At 48.8% G+C, this 17305-nt stretch overlaps 7 protein-coding genes across 7 annotated transcripts; 3 read left to right on the top strand and 4 right to left on the bottom strand.

Annotated features, from left to right (window-relative positions):
* Positions 1-434: 434 nt before the first annotated feature.
* Positions 435-2692, bottom strand: EDB91DRAFT_1117724 (putative serine esterase-domain-containing protein). Its single transcript, XM_041318041.1, has 7 exons — positions 2589-2692; positions 1996-2521; positions 1836-1939; positions 1584-1785; positions 1374-1498; positions 1166-1325; positions 435-1114 (listed from the first exon to the last, which is right to left on the bottom strand). The coding sequence occupies exons 2-7, from the start codon at positions 2197-2199 to the stop codon at positions 602-604; spliced, it is 1308 nt and encodes a 435-aa protein (XP_041179823.1). The 5' UTR covers positions 2200-2521; positions 2589-2692; the 3' UTR covers positions 435-601.
* Positions 2693-7085, bottom strand: EDB91DRAFT_1117722 (heme peroxidase). The gene is made up of 19 exons (XM_041318040.1): positions 6968-7085; positions 6838-6918; positions 6746-6784; positions 6633-6689; positions 6489-6570; positions 6223-6434; positions 5999-6169; positions 5827-5943; positions 5295-5764; positions 5168-5242; positions 4975-5114; positions 4776-4925; positions 4307-4724; positions 4029-4254; positions 3891-3976; positions 3553-3839; positions 3375-3500; positions 3207-3325; positions 2693-3154 (listed from the first exon to the last, which is right to left on the bottom strand). The coding sequence occupies exons 1-19, from the start codon at positions 7019-7021 to the stop codon at positions 2858-2860; spliced, it is 3207 nt and encodes a 1068-aa protein (XP_041179822.1). The 5' UTR covers positions 7022-7085; the 3' UTR covers positions 2693-2857.
* Positions 7086-7628: 543 nt separating this feature from the next.
* Positions 7629-9219, top strand: EDB91DRAFT_1117718 (coatomer epsilon subunit-domain-containing protein). Its single transcript, XM_041318039.1, has 4 exons — positions 7629-8206; positions 8265-8419; positions 8478-8739; positions 8812-9219. The coding sequence occupies exons 1-4, from the start codon at positions 7803-7805 to the stop codon at positions 8915-8917; spliced, it is 927 nt and encodes a 308-aa protein (XP_041179821.1). The 5' UTR covers positions 7629-7802; the 3' UTR covers positions 8918-9219.
* A 274-nt stretch (positions 9220-9493) lies between these two features.
* Positions 9494-11061, bottom strand: EDB91DRAFT_1245766 (pyridoxal phosphate-dependent enzyme beta subunit; the record flags this gene model as incomplete). Its single annotated transcript, XM_041322590.1, has 9 exons — positions 9494-9626; positions 9678-9991; positions 10042-10248; positions 10301-10362; positions 10422-10509; positions 10582-10623; positions 10676-10707; positions 10763-10900; positions 10950-11061. The coding sequence occupies 9 exons, from the start codon at positions 11059-11061 to the stop codon at positions 9494-9496; spliced, it is 1128 nt and encodes a 375-aa protein (XP_041179820.1).
* Positions 11062-11165: 104 nt separating this feature from the next.
* Positions 11166-12158, bottom strand: EDB91DRAFT_101182 (DOPA-like domain-containing protein). Its single transcript, XM_041312430.1, has 5 exons — positions 11877-12158; positions 11744-11823; positions 11655-11688; positions 11500-11596; positions 11166-11440 (listed from the first exon to the last, which is right to left on the bottom strand). Exons 1-5 carry the CDS (start codon positions 12043-12045, stop codon positions 11317-11319), a joined length of 504 nt encoding a protein of 167 aa, XP_041179819.1. The 5' UTR covers positions 12046-12158; the 3' UTR covers positions 11166-11316.
* A 1382-nt stretch (positions 12159-13540) lies between these two features.
* EDB91DRAFT_1266709 (tetrapyrrole biosynthesis, uroporphyrinogen III synthase) lies at positions 13541-14738 on the top strand (the record flags this gene model as incomplete). Its single annotated transcript, XM_041324507.1, has 4 exons — positions 13541-13639; positions 13660-13801; positions 13850-13928; positions 13988-14738. 4 exons carry the CDS (start codon positions 13541-13543, stop codon positions 14514-14516), a joined length of 849 nt encoding a protein of 282 aa, XP_041179818.1. The 3' UTR covers positions 14517-14738.
* Positions 14739-16305: 1567 nt separating this feature from the next.
* On the top strand, positions 16306-17108 carry EDB91DRAFT_1335002 (uncharacterized protein; the record flags this gene model as incomplete). Its single annotated transcript, XM_041325477.1, has 7 exons — positions 16306-16326; positions 16356-16560; positions 16587-16602; positions 16638-16762; positions 16809-16881; positions 16935-16991; positions 17043-17108. 6 exons carry the CDS (start codon positions 16306-16308, stop codon positions 16963-16965), a joined length of 471 nt encoding a protein of 156 aa, XP_041179817.1. The 3' UTR covers positions 16966-16991; positions 17043-17108.
* Between the last annotated feature and the right edge of the window lie 197 nt (positions 17109-17305).

Here is a 17305-nt window from a genome sequence, read left to right as displayed (position 1 = left end):
CGTGGGATTAAGATCACGATTTTCATCGCAAATGAATAGCAGCGCCGTACAGACAGCTGTATGGTAGACATTCACGGGGTGTCAATGGACTGAAAGTATAAAAGCAACTTACCGTTCTTGTACGGGAGTGCGCGACCAGCGGGGAGGCGGTTGAGCTTAAGCCTACCTTCAGGCGTGTGAGGAGTCGTGGATACGTCAAGATACGTGCTCCCACGTCGGATGGCAGGCATCTTGCAAAACAAGGGGGTTTGAAAGATTCCAGGCGAGCCACAGCCAACGACCTATTAAATATCGGATTGCCGACATGTTAAAGGCGAGTCGCGTAGATTATCGGCCTATGCAAACAAAGGCTGAAGAGATGGTAACTCATACATGAAAGATCCTTCATACGATTGTTGTTTCTGCTTATTGTAGCAGAGCTTCGAAGTCAAGAAACAAAGAATGATTAATGATCAATTACAAAATTGAAAGCTTCCGAGTCCGCATGACAGCATGCGGCTGTGACGCACCATCGCGACGCGTCGATCGTTGGTATTGTTTCTGTAAGTGTCCGAGTCCTCTCTAACTACAAGTAAACAACACAACGAGAATACAATAAAAGCTACAGCTTGAAGTGATCTGCCCAGTGTCGTAATACACCCTCCCCTTCTAAATGGTGCTTGAACATCTTGGGATCACGACAAACTATGATTGCATGAGAATTGCGTACACCCTCAAAGAAAGCTCGCTCTTTCTTCAGTTGCGGTATCTTGTTGAGATTCTCGATGCACTGAAGTTGACCGGGTGTCAACAAAGGCTGGTATGGAGGCGGCTTTGAGCGAGATTTCTTGTCTTTTTCCTTTGTGGGTGCAATGGAACTGGTGGTATCACCAGGGCTAGCACCAGGTATCGGCGATGTAGGGATGGGAGTGCCAGCGGGGGCATCATAAAGATCAACTACGGCGCTTTCGAGTTCACTCTCCAGTTTCCCGATAATGTGAATAAGTCTATCTCTGGTTGAATGCGCTTCAAGGTCCCTTAGTCGACTACGAGACTTGTGCGATTGAAATGATAGGCGGATGAAAGCAAGGCAGATAAATGTCGGGACGAGAATTGGTAGGAGGGCGTAAACGGCCTACATTGTGCTATGAGATGATGTGGCTGAGCTCGAGAATATTTTGCATACCACGTTCAAGGGAAACTCGGCTTGGAATCGTGGAGGTAATTGTGGGCGCATGCTCCGGATAGTCCCAGCCCAGCTTCGCGGCTCTTCCTCGGTCATGGCAGATGATGAAGGAGCCACTGAGTAAGATTTGATGACATGCTTGTACTTCTCGTGGAAATCGCTGAGATATGGTCAGAATCAACTTGTGCAACCCGAAGCAGACACTTACATTTTAATGCCGTTCTTCTGATACTCGCCGAAGGGATCTTCTGCACTGATGCCAGAAGTGACATATGGTACAGTCGTGTCATGGATGCTGGGGGAACATTCAGGATGGTAGAGAGACGCAAGACACTGTATGCTTACGCGTTGGCATAAATTATAATATTAGGAAATAATAGCAATGCTTGATAAAAATGCGATCAGGATCAGCAAGGACCTCTACAAGTGGCCTTCCTCGTGGTGACCATTTGTCAACGCAGAAGAACTGCTCGCCCGAACGAGAAAGAAGCTTCGGTCCCAAAAATGTGGATATCGCGGAGAATGTTGAAGGGAATCTAGGTATGCCGATATGTGGGGTAGCCATAGTATTAAAATTCACAGGTTGCACCGTCTCGAAAAACTTGGATTGGTGAAGGATACTGGGGTTGCTCATTAGATCATCCACAAGAGCGGAGACTCACACACTCACCCAATGACATAGCGGGCAACAAGTCCACCAAGACTATAACCAGTGACCGAGAAACGAGTCACTTTGTGGCCTTCCCTCTCTAGGTCCGTAGTTTTCTGTAGAATCTGATTTATAGACGCTGAGAACACTCGGAATTGCTGACAGTAATAAGGATAATTACCTCTTCGGCAACTCTTTCACCTCCCCAGTCGATTCCGTCATATGTGGATTCATCCTTATTAGTTTCCGCGACAAGAACTTCAAGCTTGACGTCGCTGTCTTCAATTTCGCCCTTCACCTCGTGAATGATTTTACTCGCGTGAGCAAGATGGGAGGGATTTCCCCACATTCCATGGATCAGGACAAGTAGGTGAACGTCTGGCATGACCGGGTAGGTGGAGCGGCTGGTAGTGGTTAGGTGATTCGGGTGGGGCGATCACAAGAGAAATACAGTAAGACAGCAGCAAGACGATGGGATGGTTAACGCTGGAGAGTAAAGTAATAGGACAGGGAAGTTATGACTTATAAATATGTGGACCTCATGCCATGCTGCCTAGGGAGCGTCTACACAGCGTGTGATCGCGTGGTGTCAGGGAGATGCGTCACCGGCCGGCAGCGATTTATGCTGTGCCACGAAAGCTGACGCATGCGATGCAATTGTCAGGTAACAGGATTATCGATCGTCTTGCAAACGAGACTCAGCTGTACTTTATACGGGTAAGGATGACATATAGACTCAGATTTGTGAAGCCAACGATATATATAGTGACTCACAATCGGATGGTCAAGTGATACCTGGTCAACTTCCGGACACATGAACTACAACGACTCATCAACTTCCCACAGCTTAGCATCCGATCACCAAGGTCCGACAAGGACGAACGGAGTGAATCAAGAATTTTCATTAGAACCATCAACCAACGGCGCAAAAACTACGTAAGATAACACGGTACAAGATAACAACAAAGATCACGTAGATACGCTCAGCGACATTGAGTAGATCATATCATCAACGTTCATCCAAAACAAATCAGTACAAAAGTTCAAGCAGAAACATCGTAATTGAAGACCAACGACGTGGGCCACGGGCTGTGCGCCATCTTCTCGTTGAGGTATGCATAGCGCAGCGAAGGGATTGCTGGATCGTGGAAACGAGCAAGTCTGCCTGACTGGCCCGGACCGCGACGAACGTTGTCATAGGTAAGGACGGCACGAAGGACTTCAGCGATCATCGTCAAAGCAAGGTCACTTCCAAGGACTTTGAGGCACCCGTCATCCTGGAGATAGCGCCCACGAGTACGAGTGGTATCCAAGAACGTCGGGTTGGGGAATGCGTCCTCCTGAGTTTACATACATGAGAGACGTAAATGACATTGCATGATTGTGACTCACATTCATGTTTGCAGCGGCAACGTCCAGGAACAGACGTTGGCCTTGCTTGACATTCAAAGCAACTACAGAGTGACTCTGCTTCGCGACACGGTAGACACCCTTGAAAGGTGGGTCGATCCCTGGTCGGACGTCAGAGAAGAAGTGTATCAGCGAGAACAGAACACGTACTGAGTGCCTCAACAATATAGGCAGTCAAATGAGCCAGGTCTTTGATATCCCCACTGTGATGCGCTTGAATAGTTTGGCTCCGATCGTCCTCCGTACGAACGAGCTGGTAGACAACGTTCGTCAAAGCTATGACAGTCGAATTTGAGACTATGTTCCACCAGGAACAAGAAGGACGTACCGAGAGACATCTCGACAGTGGAGCCGACCAACAATGCAAGAATGGAGTTCACGACCTGGTCGTTGGAATAACCAAACGCAAACAGGCGCTTGACAATCTCACTGTGGTTCTTCTTTCCCTTGCCACCGAAGAGACCAGTCATCGTGCCAATCAGTCCAGCGAAAGGAAGTTTGCTCCCAGCACTACCAAGAGCACCCTTGATAAGATGCGTCAGCTCTTCCACATGGTCCTTGGCCCTCTGCTTCATTGGCATGTATTTTGCTGCCTCAACCTCGAGGAAGATGAATCTGGGCAGAACGTTAGTCATGATTGCAGGGAAAAGGTACATTAAGACTGACTCGTAAATCTCAGCAAGCATGTCAAACAACTGAGCCGCAGTGAAAACGCCATGAGGTGTTTGCTTGGTCTTGAGGGGAATGCCAGCCTGCGATCATCATGAGTCAATATCCTGGATCGTCCGTCCAATGTTGACGTACAATTTCAGTAGCAGCCCAATGCAGGGGCACGAACTTCAACACATCCCGGACAATGTTAATAGCACGAGTCTTCTTGCCGATCAGGGCGAACGAATGCTGGTCGATAAGTTCCTTGGTCTTGTTGAAGAAGTACGTGCCGATCGCGGAGACATCTTCTGGAGTTGGAGCAAGCGCACTGATGAATTGCTTCTGCTCCTCAACGCCGTTTTCAGATGCGGTAAAGAAGCTATCAATCGTATTAGCACCAAGCGAAGTGGCAGGGTGTATATATATCATACCCTTTACCCGTGATGACCTCTGCTGCGTGCTCGACGTACTCGGGTACGAATTTGTCAGTGCCGCGAAGCACCTCACCGACCTCGACGTAATTCTCGACAGTAGTAGCAGGCTCCTGAGGCTTCGGCCGAGCCAGAGAGTATCCATCGAGCTTGCCAAGCTTCTTCAGGTAACCCTCCATAGGCTCTGGGTGTACGAGAGGGAACCATGTGTAGATGCTGTCTTTTGAGTAATCATTGGGAAGCGTGCGGAGGAAGAGACGACCAAGAGTAGAACCGAAACCGTAGGCGTCAGGGTCTCGCTGGCAATCGGCGAAACCCCAGGCGGTCAAATTGTAAGGCGTGAAGTCCTGCGTGTAGAAGCGGTCACCACGAGTCAGGGCGAAGGCATCCGACAGGATGGCACGAGAGATGGTGTAACCTGACATATATGTAAGTCTTCACAATCATTGTCTGATCGAAAGAGCAATACCTGGGCAGAGTCCTGCACCCTCGATGAGAGGCTTGGTTTCCTCGGCCTGGAGACCGACGTACAACTCGAGGTTGTCGATGTCACCGTAAAGCTTTTCAGCAGCTTCAGCAACTTCGGGGTTGGGGTTCCATTCTAAGAAACTGGTGTACGCTGCACAATACTTGAGTATCCAAGAGATGTGTTGGGGCCATGGACTTACTCTTCAAGCCAAGGAACTTCCTGAAGTCGTTGAGCGAGCAAACGCCCCATGATCGGTTGGCCTCGATACCCATGATCTCATGGAGACGCATGATTGAGGGTGTGCTACGAGCACCGAAAGCAGCAGCGCGATGGGATGTCCTGAAAGAATGGGTCAATTTTAACACAAGACAAGATGATATATGATCACGAACGCATTCATAAGGTAATTTGCAAGATCAGAGTCCTTGAATGAACCCGCCTTGGGACCTTCGGTCTCACGCTGGATGCTGCAAGAGAACTTGAGCAATTACACAAACTCTGGATCTCGGGATTACTCACCTATCGAATGTCCAGTGCTGAACATCCGGTTCGCTCTTCTCGAGCTTCGCTTCAGTTGAATAGAAGTCCCTCAACGTAAGATCCTCAGGAGTTTTGTCAGGGAATATCTTCTGGAACTGAGCAGTGATCCACGCTTCATCCTCGGCTGAGGTGGTCGCGTGCCATCTGTACAAACAGTTGAATTCCACACTGCAAGCATTGCCACGGCCACGTTCAAAGATCTGGTTGTCATCGTTACGAATTTCATCGAATGGCTCCAAACTCCAGTTCGAGCCTTTGCGCACGAGGCCCAGAATAGCAGAGAAATAGTCGGAGAAAACCACAGCTGCGAACCATGCACAGTTGCACAGACGGGCGGTCTGGAAGATGTCCTCATCTTGCTTCAATAGCTGAGCGTGGGTGAACTCGTGGTGGGCAGGATCCTTCCAGGTACCTCGTTCATTGATCTCGAGCAACCGACGGGCGATGTACTGTGATCGAACAGGCCGAATTAATAATCGTGGAAACAGTAACTTAAGATTGGGGAACATACGTTGTGGTTCCTGTTGAACAACACCAAGAGCACGCACACCGCAGGAGGGAGTAAAAGGAGACGGTCCTCAGCGAATACATCGGGGCAAAGTAACCCGCGTCCCTCCTTGAGTCTAACCTATATTAATGGTATAAGACGCTTGTAGTTTAACATCGATGTAGAAAGCACTAACCTTGTCCTGCATCTCTTGGTTATTTCCATATAACGGGGCAAGGTCGACATAGCCTGAAGTCATGTTGATATGCGTCTTGCCGGGCGTGTGGTCTGTACGGAATACACTGTGGATGACGAGTGCTGCAAAGGAGAACATGAGGGAGGACAGGCCCTGGGGATGCTCGGTAAACTATAAATTATGTTGCGTAAGAGATTGAAGCAAATGTTGTCGCACATACGTACCTTGTCTCTGCGGAGGAGGGTGTCAAAGACGAGACCGGCGTCGGGCATTTGGTTGCGCGGTAAGGGGTTTGACTGCTGGACAGACCGTGCATAAGGTGTACCAGCTTTGCCGAGGTCGGGAGCATCAGGGTTGTTGTTTGAACCATCAGCAGCGCGGAACTGATACTCCGGCCCAATGAAGGTAGCAGGCGGGTGGGTGAGGTCGTTATACACTACGACACAATTAGTGGTGATGACCAAGCTGCCAAGTGACATGAAATACTCACGAGTCTTAATGGTGAAAGTCCGAGCCAAGCTGGAAATCTTGCCCGAAGGGTGATCGGACATGAAGGACAGCAAGTGCTCGAGCTAGATGAGACAAACAACGATGAGTTACAAAACTCAGTGCTGGCAGACAACGGTGAACTGACCATCATCTTGCGGTCATCAATTGCACCTGCATGGGAGATGGCGTCAAGGGCACCGGACTAGATGTAGGTACGGTCAAGTACTGTCCACAGAAGGTAATGAAGGTAAAACTAACAACTGCCGACTCATTGATTTCTTCCACAGGACGTTTCATCTAAACAAGTCAGTTAAGTTGTTGACAACAAGTTAGTACAACTGTAATCTTACGAGGTCCTTGATGTGCGCCAAGGCTTTCATGGTGCCAGAGTCGCTCGAAGAAGGAGCGCCCTCGGTAGGTATTGAACCATTCTATGAGTAGTTGGATGTAAGCGCTATTGGGTATAGTTGGACTACTTACTGCCTGGTTCTTGGTTGAAAAGCGCGACGAGAAGGATCTGTTGAGAGTGGTCATGGCAGATATTTCGAGACAACAAGAAGAGGTTGAAGGAAGAGCTGAACCTTGGGAGATGAAGCGACATGCGGGATACTTATAGGCGGACTGGTACCGAGTAGGCCTAGGGCACCGGGTGTCGAGTATGAACCGAATAGCGGGTGTGACGGCACCGATACCATTTTTGTGTCGCTTCTTGTCAGGATTTGATAATATTGAGACGACCTCGTAACGGCATCAACTTCTCCCTGCTGATTTTGACGCGACATGAGGCAGATTAGGATACAACAGGAGATGTGCCGCTCAACGAGCGAAGGTTCTTGTTCGCTGTCTTGAACGATGCTGCCCATCTTTTTTTCGCTTAAGACGTCGCGGAAGGTTTTCATTTCCCCCAAATAGCACCGAGACCCCGATCACCTGATAGTGCTTGTTCGCACCAGAGAGTCAATTTGTATTGTGCTCCCCCGTCGCGCGTGATCTTGTGTTCGCGTTCATAACGGTACAGAAGCATACGAAGAAGTGCGTATTTTTGCCATGCGTGAGAGAAAAAGATACATCCCAACGGCGCAGGCCTACTTCCTTGAGCGCGACGTGACGCGCGACTGTGACCACGTGAGTTGACTTTGACCAAATATGTATCCAATTGGCCGTTTCCATTGAACAACTTCCACGACGACCAGCTAGTTTAGGATCTACATAGTTGTAATTCACCGTCACAAGTTCAAGCCAAGATCGATCGAAGACCTTAATCCCGACTTTCAAATTTGATTGTGCCTGTCGTTCTCACCTCTATCCACCAACAATGAGTTCTCCAGACCTTTACTTCGTCAAACAACAATTCACCCTTGGCGCATACCCCGCCCTCGTATCATTACCACTCCCTGACTCTTCTTCATCTGATTACGCCCCTACTCTTGTCTACAAAATCCGTGCACACATTGCGCTAGGGGACGTTGCATCTGCGCTCGCGCTCGTTCCTACTGACACGGAGAATGTTGCACTCCAGGCCGCTGCCGCCCTGGCAAGGGGTGAAGAAGGCTTAGAAGCACTTCGGGATCTATGTGTAGAGATAGAGGGTGATGAAGACTCAGAAGAATGGGAGAAGGAGATGGTCAAAGTATTGGCGGGAACCGCATTCGTTCGTGCAGGGGAAATAGAAGAAGCGCTCGAAACGCTGGGTAGCGAAGGCAAAGCCGGTGATGAACCGTCAGCATCACCTTCCCTTTTGTGTGAAGCCATTCGACTGATCAAGTTAAATCGATAGAGCCGCACTGTTATCTCAAATATACCTTTCATTAGCTCGACCAGCGCTCGCCCAAAAGGTCCTTGCACCAGCATTGAAAGCAAACCCAGATGCACTTGTGCTGCAACTCGCAGAATCAGCCATCTCCCTCGTAACCGGCTCACAAGGCACCAGCGGTGCGTTAACCGACCTATAAGCTTTATCGCATCACGCTCAACATCATTTATGTAACAGGCGAGCCATACGCACCCGCGCTCTCTTTCTACAACGAGCAAGTAGCAAATCCCTCGATCTCCTCTGCCGCTCTTCTCGTCGGCAGAGCAGTAGTTCGCATTTTACGTGGCGAACTCTCTCCTGCACAGAGCGACCTAGAGGAAGCAGAAGCAATCCTATCGCGCGCCCAATGCGAGAAAGGAACGGGCGACATGCTTGCTGCTATGGTCGTAGCTGCTAGCTTGAACGACAGCAAAAAGGGTGAGGCAGATGAACTATGGAGGTAGGTCTCTGTGTCCTTCAATATTGCGAGCCTTTTCACTAGGGATCATACATCAGCCGCTTGTCAACCCAGCACCCTTCCTATCCCATGGTTGCTGGATATTGGGGCTAAAGAACTTTTGTTCGATGAATGTGCTTCCAAATTTCAAGTTCCTCCTAGAGCGGTCGCCGTGGCCTAGAAACCTCAGATGAAATTTACCTTCGTGTCCTTGATATCAACGTGTATAGCGTCGTCTTCCGTCAGGGGTAGCGAACAACACGCATGAATTCCTGTCGTGTCCCGTGTACTACATTCCCATGAATAGGAGTACAAGTCACCACCGCAGGGTAATGTAAAATGAAGGTACTGGAGAGTAGCGATCGATCACGTTGCCCAGACGTGACATGAATCTCCTCTTCATTCAACACTACGGAAATAAGGTCTCGATTGGCAGGTCCGTGGATCGATCGGACGGGGCATGCATCCGTTCAATGAACTAGTACTTAAACGTTAAAAGCCTGTCGTGTCTTCGTCTTCGATACAGGCTTTTCTGGCGTTTCCTAAGCTTGGTGACGTTCATTATTGATGCACGAGTCAACTGCATGAAAGGTAGAAATTGGTGCAAGGGATGGGCACCGTGATTGATCCAAAGGGGACAACGTATTGTGAATGAATAGAGTAGTAAAGTGGCTGGAAAAACGATCTGCCGTAACCCTCCCCCGGCATATACCAGAAATAAAGAAGACTCTGGTGTGAGAACGTGTCTGCGGCAGCGCTAGAGGCTAGACTGCTGCACAGGTTCTATCTCCCCCTGAGCTAGGATGCCCGAAATCCGAGTTGCCAGGTCTGAATGCTCGACACTGAATGCACTCTTCAAAAACCACTCCTTGCTCATATAATTCCGAATGCTAAGTAAGACACGTCAGCAGGGCACAACAAATCAACTGGTAACGACTCACCCATCTGCAAGGAGAACAACAACGTTCAAGCCCTCAGTCTCAGCGATTCTTCGCCCCTGTTCCGTCTTGAGCCAGGATAAAGCACCGCTGAGGGCACTTCCGCTGCTACCACCAACGAGTAAGCCCTCTTTCCTCATGAGAGACTGTACAGCCTTGAAAGCCTCCTCGTCAGACGTCTTCACCCAATGGGTCACGTCTGCAACATCCCGAGAAAGAACATCAGGAATAAAGTCGTAGCCTATACCCTCGATGACGTATGGTTTTCCTTCCCCAGAGAGGTTCAGATCGTTCGGGACGGCCAGAACGCTGCCAATCTCAAGTAAAAGTCAGTAACGGCTGAACACAATATTCAAGTTTCACTGACTGGGTCAACACCGACTACGATGCAGTCTGAGTTGTGCGTCTTCTTGAGTGCACGCGAGACGCCTGTGATGGTGCCACCAGTTCCAGCGGCGCCAATGAATGCGTCGACTTTCATTGATGAAGGTCTCGAGGACGTGGATGGGGTTGAGACGACCGAGGCAATGATCTCTGGTCCAGTAGTGTACTCATGAGCCAGTGGGTTGTGCACCTGAGTGTACACATCAATCAGCAGAAATTCTAGCACCTTCAATACAACCTACATTACGATATTGGTCCAATATAATCCCATGTTCGATTTCTCGCTGAAGTCTCTGGGCCACTCCTACGATCGTTAAGGAATTCAGCCACGAGGGGTTTAAACACGCCAGTAGGGTGCTCTACCTATATGGCTCCTGGGCGAGTCCCAGGGCTCCTCGTCCGGCGTGCGGACAACCTGTGCGCCAAGAGCACGTAGAAGTGCCTCTTTCTCCTGAAATCATAAGTGCGCCCCTTGACTTTCAGTAACCTGAACACGCGCGTGATAACTGCTAAGTATTCTCACAAGTGACATTTTCTTAGGCATGGTTATCACGACCGAGTATCCCTTATCTGTAGTATTCAGCAACCATCCAGGCACCTGGGCATGGCGTTTTTACCTTGATAGCGCATGCCATTGCGAGCCCGATTCCTTCATAGATATGTCATTACGATGTTGAATTGATGGTGAGGCGGTGTGAACTTACCGGTATTGCCTGACGTGGGTTCGATGACGACGCTCTTGCCGGGTATAAGTTTACCCTCCTTCTCTGCAGCAAGCACCATGGCTTTCGCGATTCTGTCCTTGACGGAACCGCCTGCAGACACGAACTCCAACTTACCCACTATCAAAAAATATCAGATGTATAAGGCTACTCAAAGAAGGGCACGCACGAAGATTGCACTTGAGGCCTTCTTCTGTGGCGATCTTGTCGAGTCGGATGAGGGGCGTGTTGCCCACAGCATCGAGCGCATTATCCAGTATACGTCTTGGAGTGAATTCCATGATGGTGGTGGTAGTGGTGGTGATAAAAGATAAAGATGTTGTTCGAGCACAAGCTGACTGTACGGTATATATGGTCTCCCGAAGTCGTTCCATCTTATTTTGCTCCGGCCCCGAACCGGTTCGGATCTATTACCAGACGCTCCGGAACAGCATGCCGGCTTCGACATATGTCTAGTCATGCATGAACTTTTTGCTGTACGACTGACTATGAATAATACAGAGGATATATATTTCGCACAGGACGGCACCCTGAATCTAGGTACCTCTTTGATGAGCAGGCTTGAGTATATCGTCATACAAGGGCCAACTCTTCCCGATCCACGTCGCTAATTCTGTGTGATCTCTGAATGAATCTCCAGTATTCGGGTGGACGAGAACGCTTTGAAATGCGTAACACAGTCAACGAGCCGATCTGAACACTTTATTTATGACACGTACTCGCAAGGCCCCCGATGGACTACAAGCCAGGAAAAGAATGCTCCGGTCTGGTGGGGGTTGAATGTATTTACCTCAAACATCGCAGTAGGGTGGGGCCCTTGGATGAATAAGGATGAGTACCACGCCACGCAGCTAGATTTTAAGCAGATACGCACCGATCGGTTTATCCCATAGCCTATAGATACGCAGCTATGTCACGGGGAATAAATGAATGGCTACTGGACAATGCCAAAAAAAAACATACCTCTGGAAACTCTCGCCTTACACGTTCGTGCAATTCTTTCGCATACTGCGCCTGAGCAGGCACGAAGGGCATGTAATAAACTTGCATCGCCGGTGAGATCGATGGACCAATGACATGTGATAGGCACACTCACTGTGGAAGTCAAAACCATTCTTAGACGGATCAAATGCTTTCGGGAATTCGTCGTAGGCGGCCGAGCGTGGACCGGGTGGGTTGTACAGAGATTTTCCATCGGGATTGATGGTAGTAGGAAGGGGCTCTGCAGCTTCATACCCTGCTAAAAGAGATGGCCATTGACTCATGTTTACCGTAAGATAGGGGTCGTTTGTTTCTGTGGCGTTTGGTACGAGGAACGATGTTCACAGCAGGAGTAGAGTGTATACTCGAGGAAATAGAGCCGAACGGTTTGTTTTCTTGGGAAATGGCGTATATCTTCCGGTTAAATAGAGTATGAAGGGATTAGTAAGATTGGTAACTTGGATTTGTCAGTACAAGCCGGTGTGTCGCGCCAACGGAGTAAGAAGGAAATTAAGGCAGAAATCCAGTGTAGAAAATAATGTTATCGGAAAAGAGTTTCATATTTCGTTGCCGAATGTCAGGGGGAATAGACGCTGTCGATGACTTGAGCTTGACGAATGATGAAACATAAGCTTTGTCGTCATCAGTGTCCTAGAGTGTCAGACCGTCAACACCATCGCGATTGCGCACACTAATCCTCCTCGAAGTAGACGCACCATGTAGTTCACAACGCAAGGTTGAACCAAAGGAAAGAGGTCGGGGAAAACGTTGAACCGTCCCGGAGCTCCTCTTTGAGAGAACATGGCTCACGGCTCACAGGAAGTGCCGCCTCCAGTTTTGCACTTACAAGCTGCATCCTCACTCACATATACTCTCCCGTAGTCAGACCAAATAGAAGGAAGATAGTCGTTCCTTCTTTATTCACTGAACAAGTACAGGTTCATCCGTGTGGAGCTGATGAACAAGGAGAATACGAAGCAGAGGTTACAAGGTGTATAAACATGAAGTGTGAGGAGGGCGGAGTCAAAACGCGCGAAGAAGTGGTACTATTAGTGCATTGCATGCCAGCGGACAATTGTATGATATTCTTCACGGAAGGATGACGCAGAGAAACGCCCTGGTAAGTATCAGGCGGAAGAAAAAATAAAATAAGTTTTGCGTCCCTGAGCGAGGCAGGCTGCTACCAGACTACTATATGCTGGTAAGTTTTGAATAGTCAGACTATACAGAAAGAAGCCCGAGCTCAATTTTGATCGTGGTCGCGTCCTTCTATATGGTCTGCCACTGGGAAGATGTCATCGCGGGCATGGTGAACCAGAACTTGAATTCACAGTTCGCCAAGGTTATCTTGGGAGATGGGAAGTCACACCAGGTTTGTATCCTGTTGAAAGTCCCCTTCGCATCTTCAGTCGAGTGAACGTGAAACTTGGCCCCCTTCAATACTATCGGTTACGGTCTATTCGTGACGAGCCTCCATTTCGTGAGTCACACTTTTGGGCATGGAAATGTGATGGCTTGTCACATGGTGTAACGGTATGTCACGAAATTCACCGCGAAAAAGCGTGACTCACGAAATGACGGTCCATCACGAATAGATCGTAAGGGATAGTAACTCAGCAGAAGATGGAAGGAGACCTCTAGCAAAGCGGCTAGAAGTTTCAAAGTCAGAAACCATGTAAGTTACCTTAGATGATACCATTTACGTAACCAGTGTCATAAACCTGACGGCAGAACCACCTTTGATTAACGCTCGAGTGCTGGCCGTATTACTACAGTCCAATGTCGAATGTCCTGCTTCTGAGAACTGCTACTCAAGACAGCCCAGATCAGTATGAAGATGCTTTCAGGTCTCGCGGATACCATCCAATATCAGTTCCTGTACTAGAGACCGTCTCGAGGAGCTAGCACGCATATTAAGCCTCGGTCCAGAGAAGCAGAACCTCTCTGGAGTCATAATCACGAGCAAACGAGCCGTCGAGGCATGGTCCGAGGCAGCATTGATTATTGCTGATAACAACTCACCTCCCAAGCCTGAATCTGGTACGATTTATTGACTGAACGCATTATATCGAGCCTCACGACCAACAGACTGGTGGCCCGTGCCCTTCTACGCCGTTGGAGAAGCTACATCAGACGCGCTTCGTGATATTTGTAAGAAGGCTCCTCTGTACTCACCTAGAAATATCCGAGGCGGCTCAGAGACCGGAACTGCAGAACGCCTTGCAGGATCATACTCAAGGATCATTCCTCAGGTGGGACCGGCAGAAAGCTTCTCTACCTCACTGGAGATAGGAATCGTGACACATTACCGAGGATTCTGGAGTCGGGAGGTGTTGCATTAGACCCTCTCCAGGTCTATGCCACACAAGGTTCATCCATGTTTTCCTCAAGAGTTGTCGCTTGCCTTGGAACATATCAAAGGAAAGTATTTTGCAGCCTTAGATTTGCACCACCTTTGATATTTCTAACAGGGGAGGTTTTACCCTGGGGATGGATCATCTACTTCGCCCCTTCAGTAGCCGAATTCGTGACGCCAATCTTACGGAACCACTTCGTCCTGCCTACGGTCAATTCGATCATAGAGGATTGTGGCAAAATTTCAGGACATCGTCACAGAGTCAAAGTTGCTGCGATAGGTCCCACTACGGAATTTTTTCTCCAACAGACTTTGAAGTTGTTAGTCGCAATAGCCGCGAGAAATCCCAACGCGGGGGATCTTGTCGATGCGGTCCTTCAATATGATGAAGCACGGTGACATGCGGCATTTCATGTACACATTTCATCGCTTATCACTAGGCACTAATTCAATGCAATTTGGCCAGTCTGTCAACACATTGACGACCTTTCCAACTATACACGTTCTTTTGCACTACATTCTTTGCTCTTCCTATCTCCTCAACCTGAACGGCAGCGTAAAGCTGGTTCTTTCGGGCTATCTCAGTATCACGACATGAACTCTCCACTGATGCGACAAATGTGGCGTCTCGTCGACTAAGTTGCTACGGATGAAGAGTGTGTGCGATAAGGGGATGGGACGGCAAGTGAGTTGACCGGATGATTATGCCACATATAGTTGATTTGATGAACCCAGAGTGCTTGCTGTTATACGCAACGAGGACTTCAAGGAATCCTTGTGCATCGCAAGCAAGGATGCCAGGCGGTTATGTTTGCCTCTCGTCGATCCTTTTTTTTTTTTTTTTTTTGGCAATGCACGTCCTCCTGGGGGCTTGAGGGACGACGACTCTTCTGCGACGGCGATGAAATGATCGTTGAGGAGGAGCGCGCCTGTGCTCGGTGGTTGATAGCAAGCAGACGCGAGGGCGTCGATTTGAGCGTTGGTAACGGTGCCTTTGAGAAGACAAGCACATGAGTTGCGCCGAAGTTCGTGAGATAGAACATGCACGCTACCGTGCATGGCGTGCAGCGCAAAAGCGAAGCACCACCGTTACGTATACCGCTTGTCGTGTATGTGCATGACATAGCGTACTATACATGGTAGGAGGATTCATGCATGATCACTTATCATGCATGACATCGTGCATGGTGCGCGCACCTCTCTTACTAGTATGTTTTTTTGCTCTTTGTATGCAGTCATATCCTCCTGCTCCCACTGCTCGTCCGTTCTTGTTCCAATACCCACCTGGTGGTTCGTACACCAGCATTCCCTCTTGATCCCGCTCTTTCAAAGTCGAACCGAGGCCACTTGATGAAATTGTACAGCCGCTCGGCAACTCGTCCACAGCACGTCCAGATCTACGACGAGCATCCTGTCCTTTCCCAAATATTATTCGCTAAGCAAGCCCATAAAGAACTGGCTCTGTACAATCTGCTAACTTGCATCTGACACCACAGGACTCCTTCTCAACCTCTAGCCTCCTCTCCAAAGAAAGTAAAGTAAATATCATCCCACTGCCTGATCCCCCCCAGCTTCGCCTCCGCTACCACCAAAGTACTTATCCTACCCCCAATGGTCGAGCATCCGATCGAGGCTTCACGCGTGGTGCCATCAACCATACTGCACCGATGTGACAGCAGAAATACGACTCACCGCCACCTCTGTTACCCGCATGTCGGGGGGAACTACCACACCGGTGAGCCACGTGGTTAAATCCGGTACATAAACTACTCATACTCACGCATTCAGGTATGTCACAGGCTGCGCAATGCTTATCATACAAACAAAAGAAAGGGCAATGTTCACTGTCAGGGTCACTGGCAGATATTGATGTTGTCAAAGCAGTAACAATGGCGAGGAGAAAGTAGGAATGCATTGTAAGGATCAAATAAATCTGAAGGGGACAATAGGAAGGCGTCTTGCTTTTAGGTACTGAATATTGTTCTTCATGGCGATATTTATCAACCTGAAATCCTCTTTCGCACAGATGATATCTGCAATGCCAACAGACTGCCACCCAAGACCTACCTTGTGATTCTCGTGGCGACATTTTATGGGCACACATACACAATCCATGCGAGCATACGCACTCACCGATGACAGGACCCTCTGGCAAGCAGTGATAATGGTTTGATAATGGATTTCCAAAATGCCCATGGTTGAGTTGGCGGTAGTCTTTCTCTCGCATAATGTTGCAAGGCCAAGGATATCACATTCAAGATCGCGCTCGCTGCACTGGCAATCTCTGCTTCAACGTACTTCGTCAATACTCAGAGGGCCTTCAACGGTATCCTCACCGGCACACTCGAGGGATCACATAGTGCAGATTTGTGCCCCCGGGCAGATGAAATTGTCCTCGAGAAGGATGGGGTCATCTGGGACTCCGGGCTTCGACATATGTATGGTACTCGTTACACGATTGTTTGAAAGAATCGTTCCATTTACTGTAAGTACTTTTGCACGTCATTGTCGTTTTCCCAGTTCACGTTATAGTCGCTCAAAGCTGGAACTTACGAAAGTCAACACATATGGACGGTTGTATGTGTGGAAAGGCTCAGACAGTGTTCTGAAGCCGCTCCTTGTCGCGGTCACCAAGGTGAGCTCAAGTCTGTGTATCATGCACATATCTCTATACTGACGACACACCGCTAGACATGGTTCCTGTCTTAGCAACGACCATTGAAGAATATCAGCATCCCCCATTCTCAGGGTACTCTGATGATCTGTACGATAATTCAATGATGGTAGGTAGCATGTTTCTGACTGATACCTTTGCAGGGGAGAAACTTTGGGATCGTTGAGGCATTGATGGATCTAGAGGCAGCGGGACACATGGTCCCTAGACTAGATTGTATTGTCTTACATAGATTTTTCTCTCAACGACAGAAATTGGACACAAAAAGAGGAAAAAACTTTGAGATTGCGGGTCGTGCGATGATAGGGGCGGTTTAATTAGTAGTGTTCCAACATCTAGTTTTATCCCTGAACTCACGGATTACTTCCAGGAATGATTTCGTGTCCTTGTGATGTTCAAGAGAACTACAGCTGATTGTCGTGGGTCGAGCTCGCTGGGAGCTCAAACGCCACGCTTCACAAGATAAATCTTAGGTGGCAATATTAATCTGCTGGCATTGACCTTGCTTCGCGTG

Source organism: Suillus paluster (assembly GCF_016628075.1).
Source record: "Suillus paluster strain FC165 chromosome Unknown EDB91scaffold_12, whole genome shotgun sequence".
NCBI lineage: Eukaryota > Fungi > Basidiomycota > Agaricomycetes > Boletales > Suillaceae > Suillus > Suillus paluster.
The sequence above is the reverse complement of the archived record's forward strand: the minus strand, read 5'-3'. Positions and strand labels throughout refer to the sequence as shown.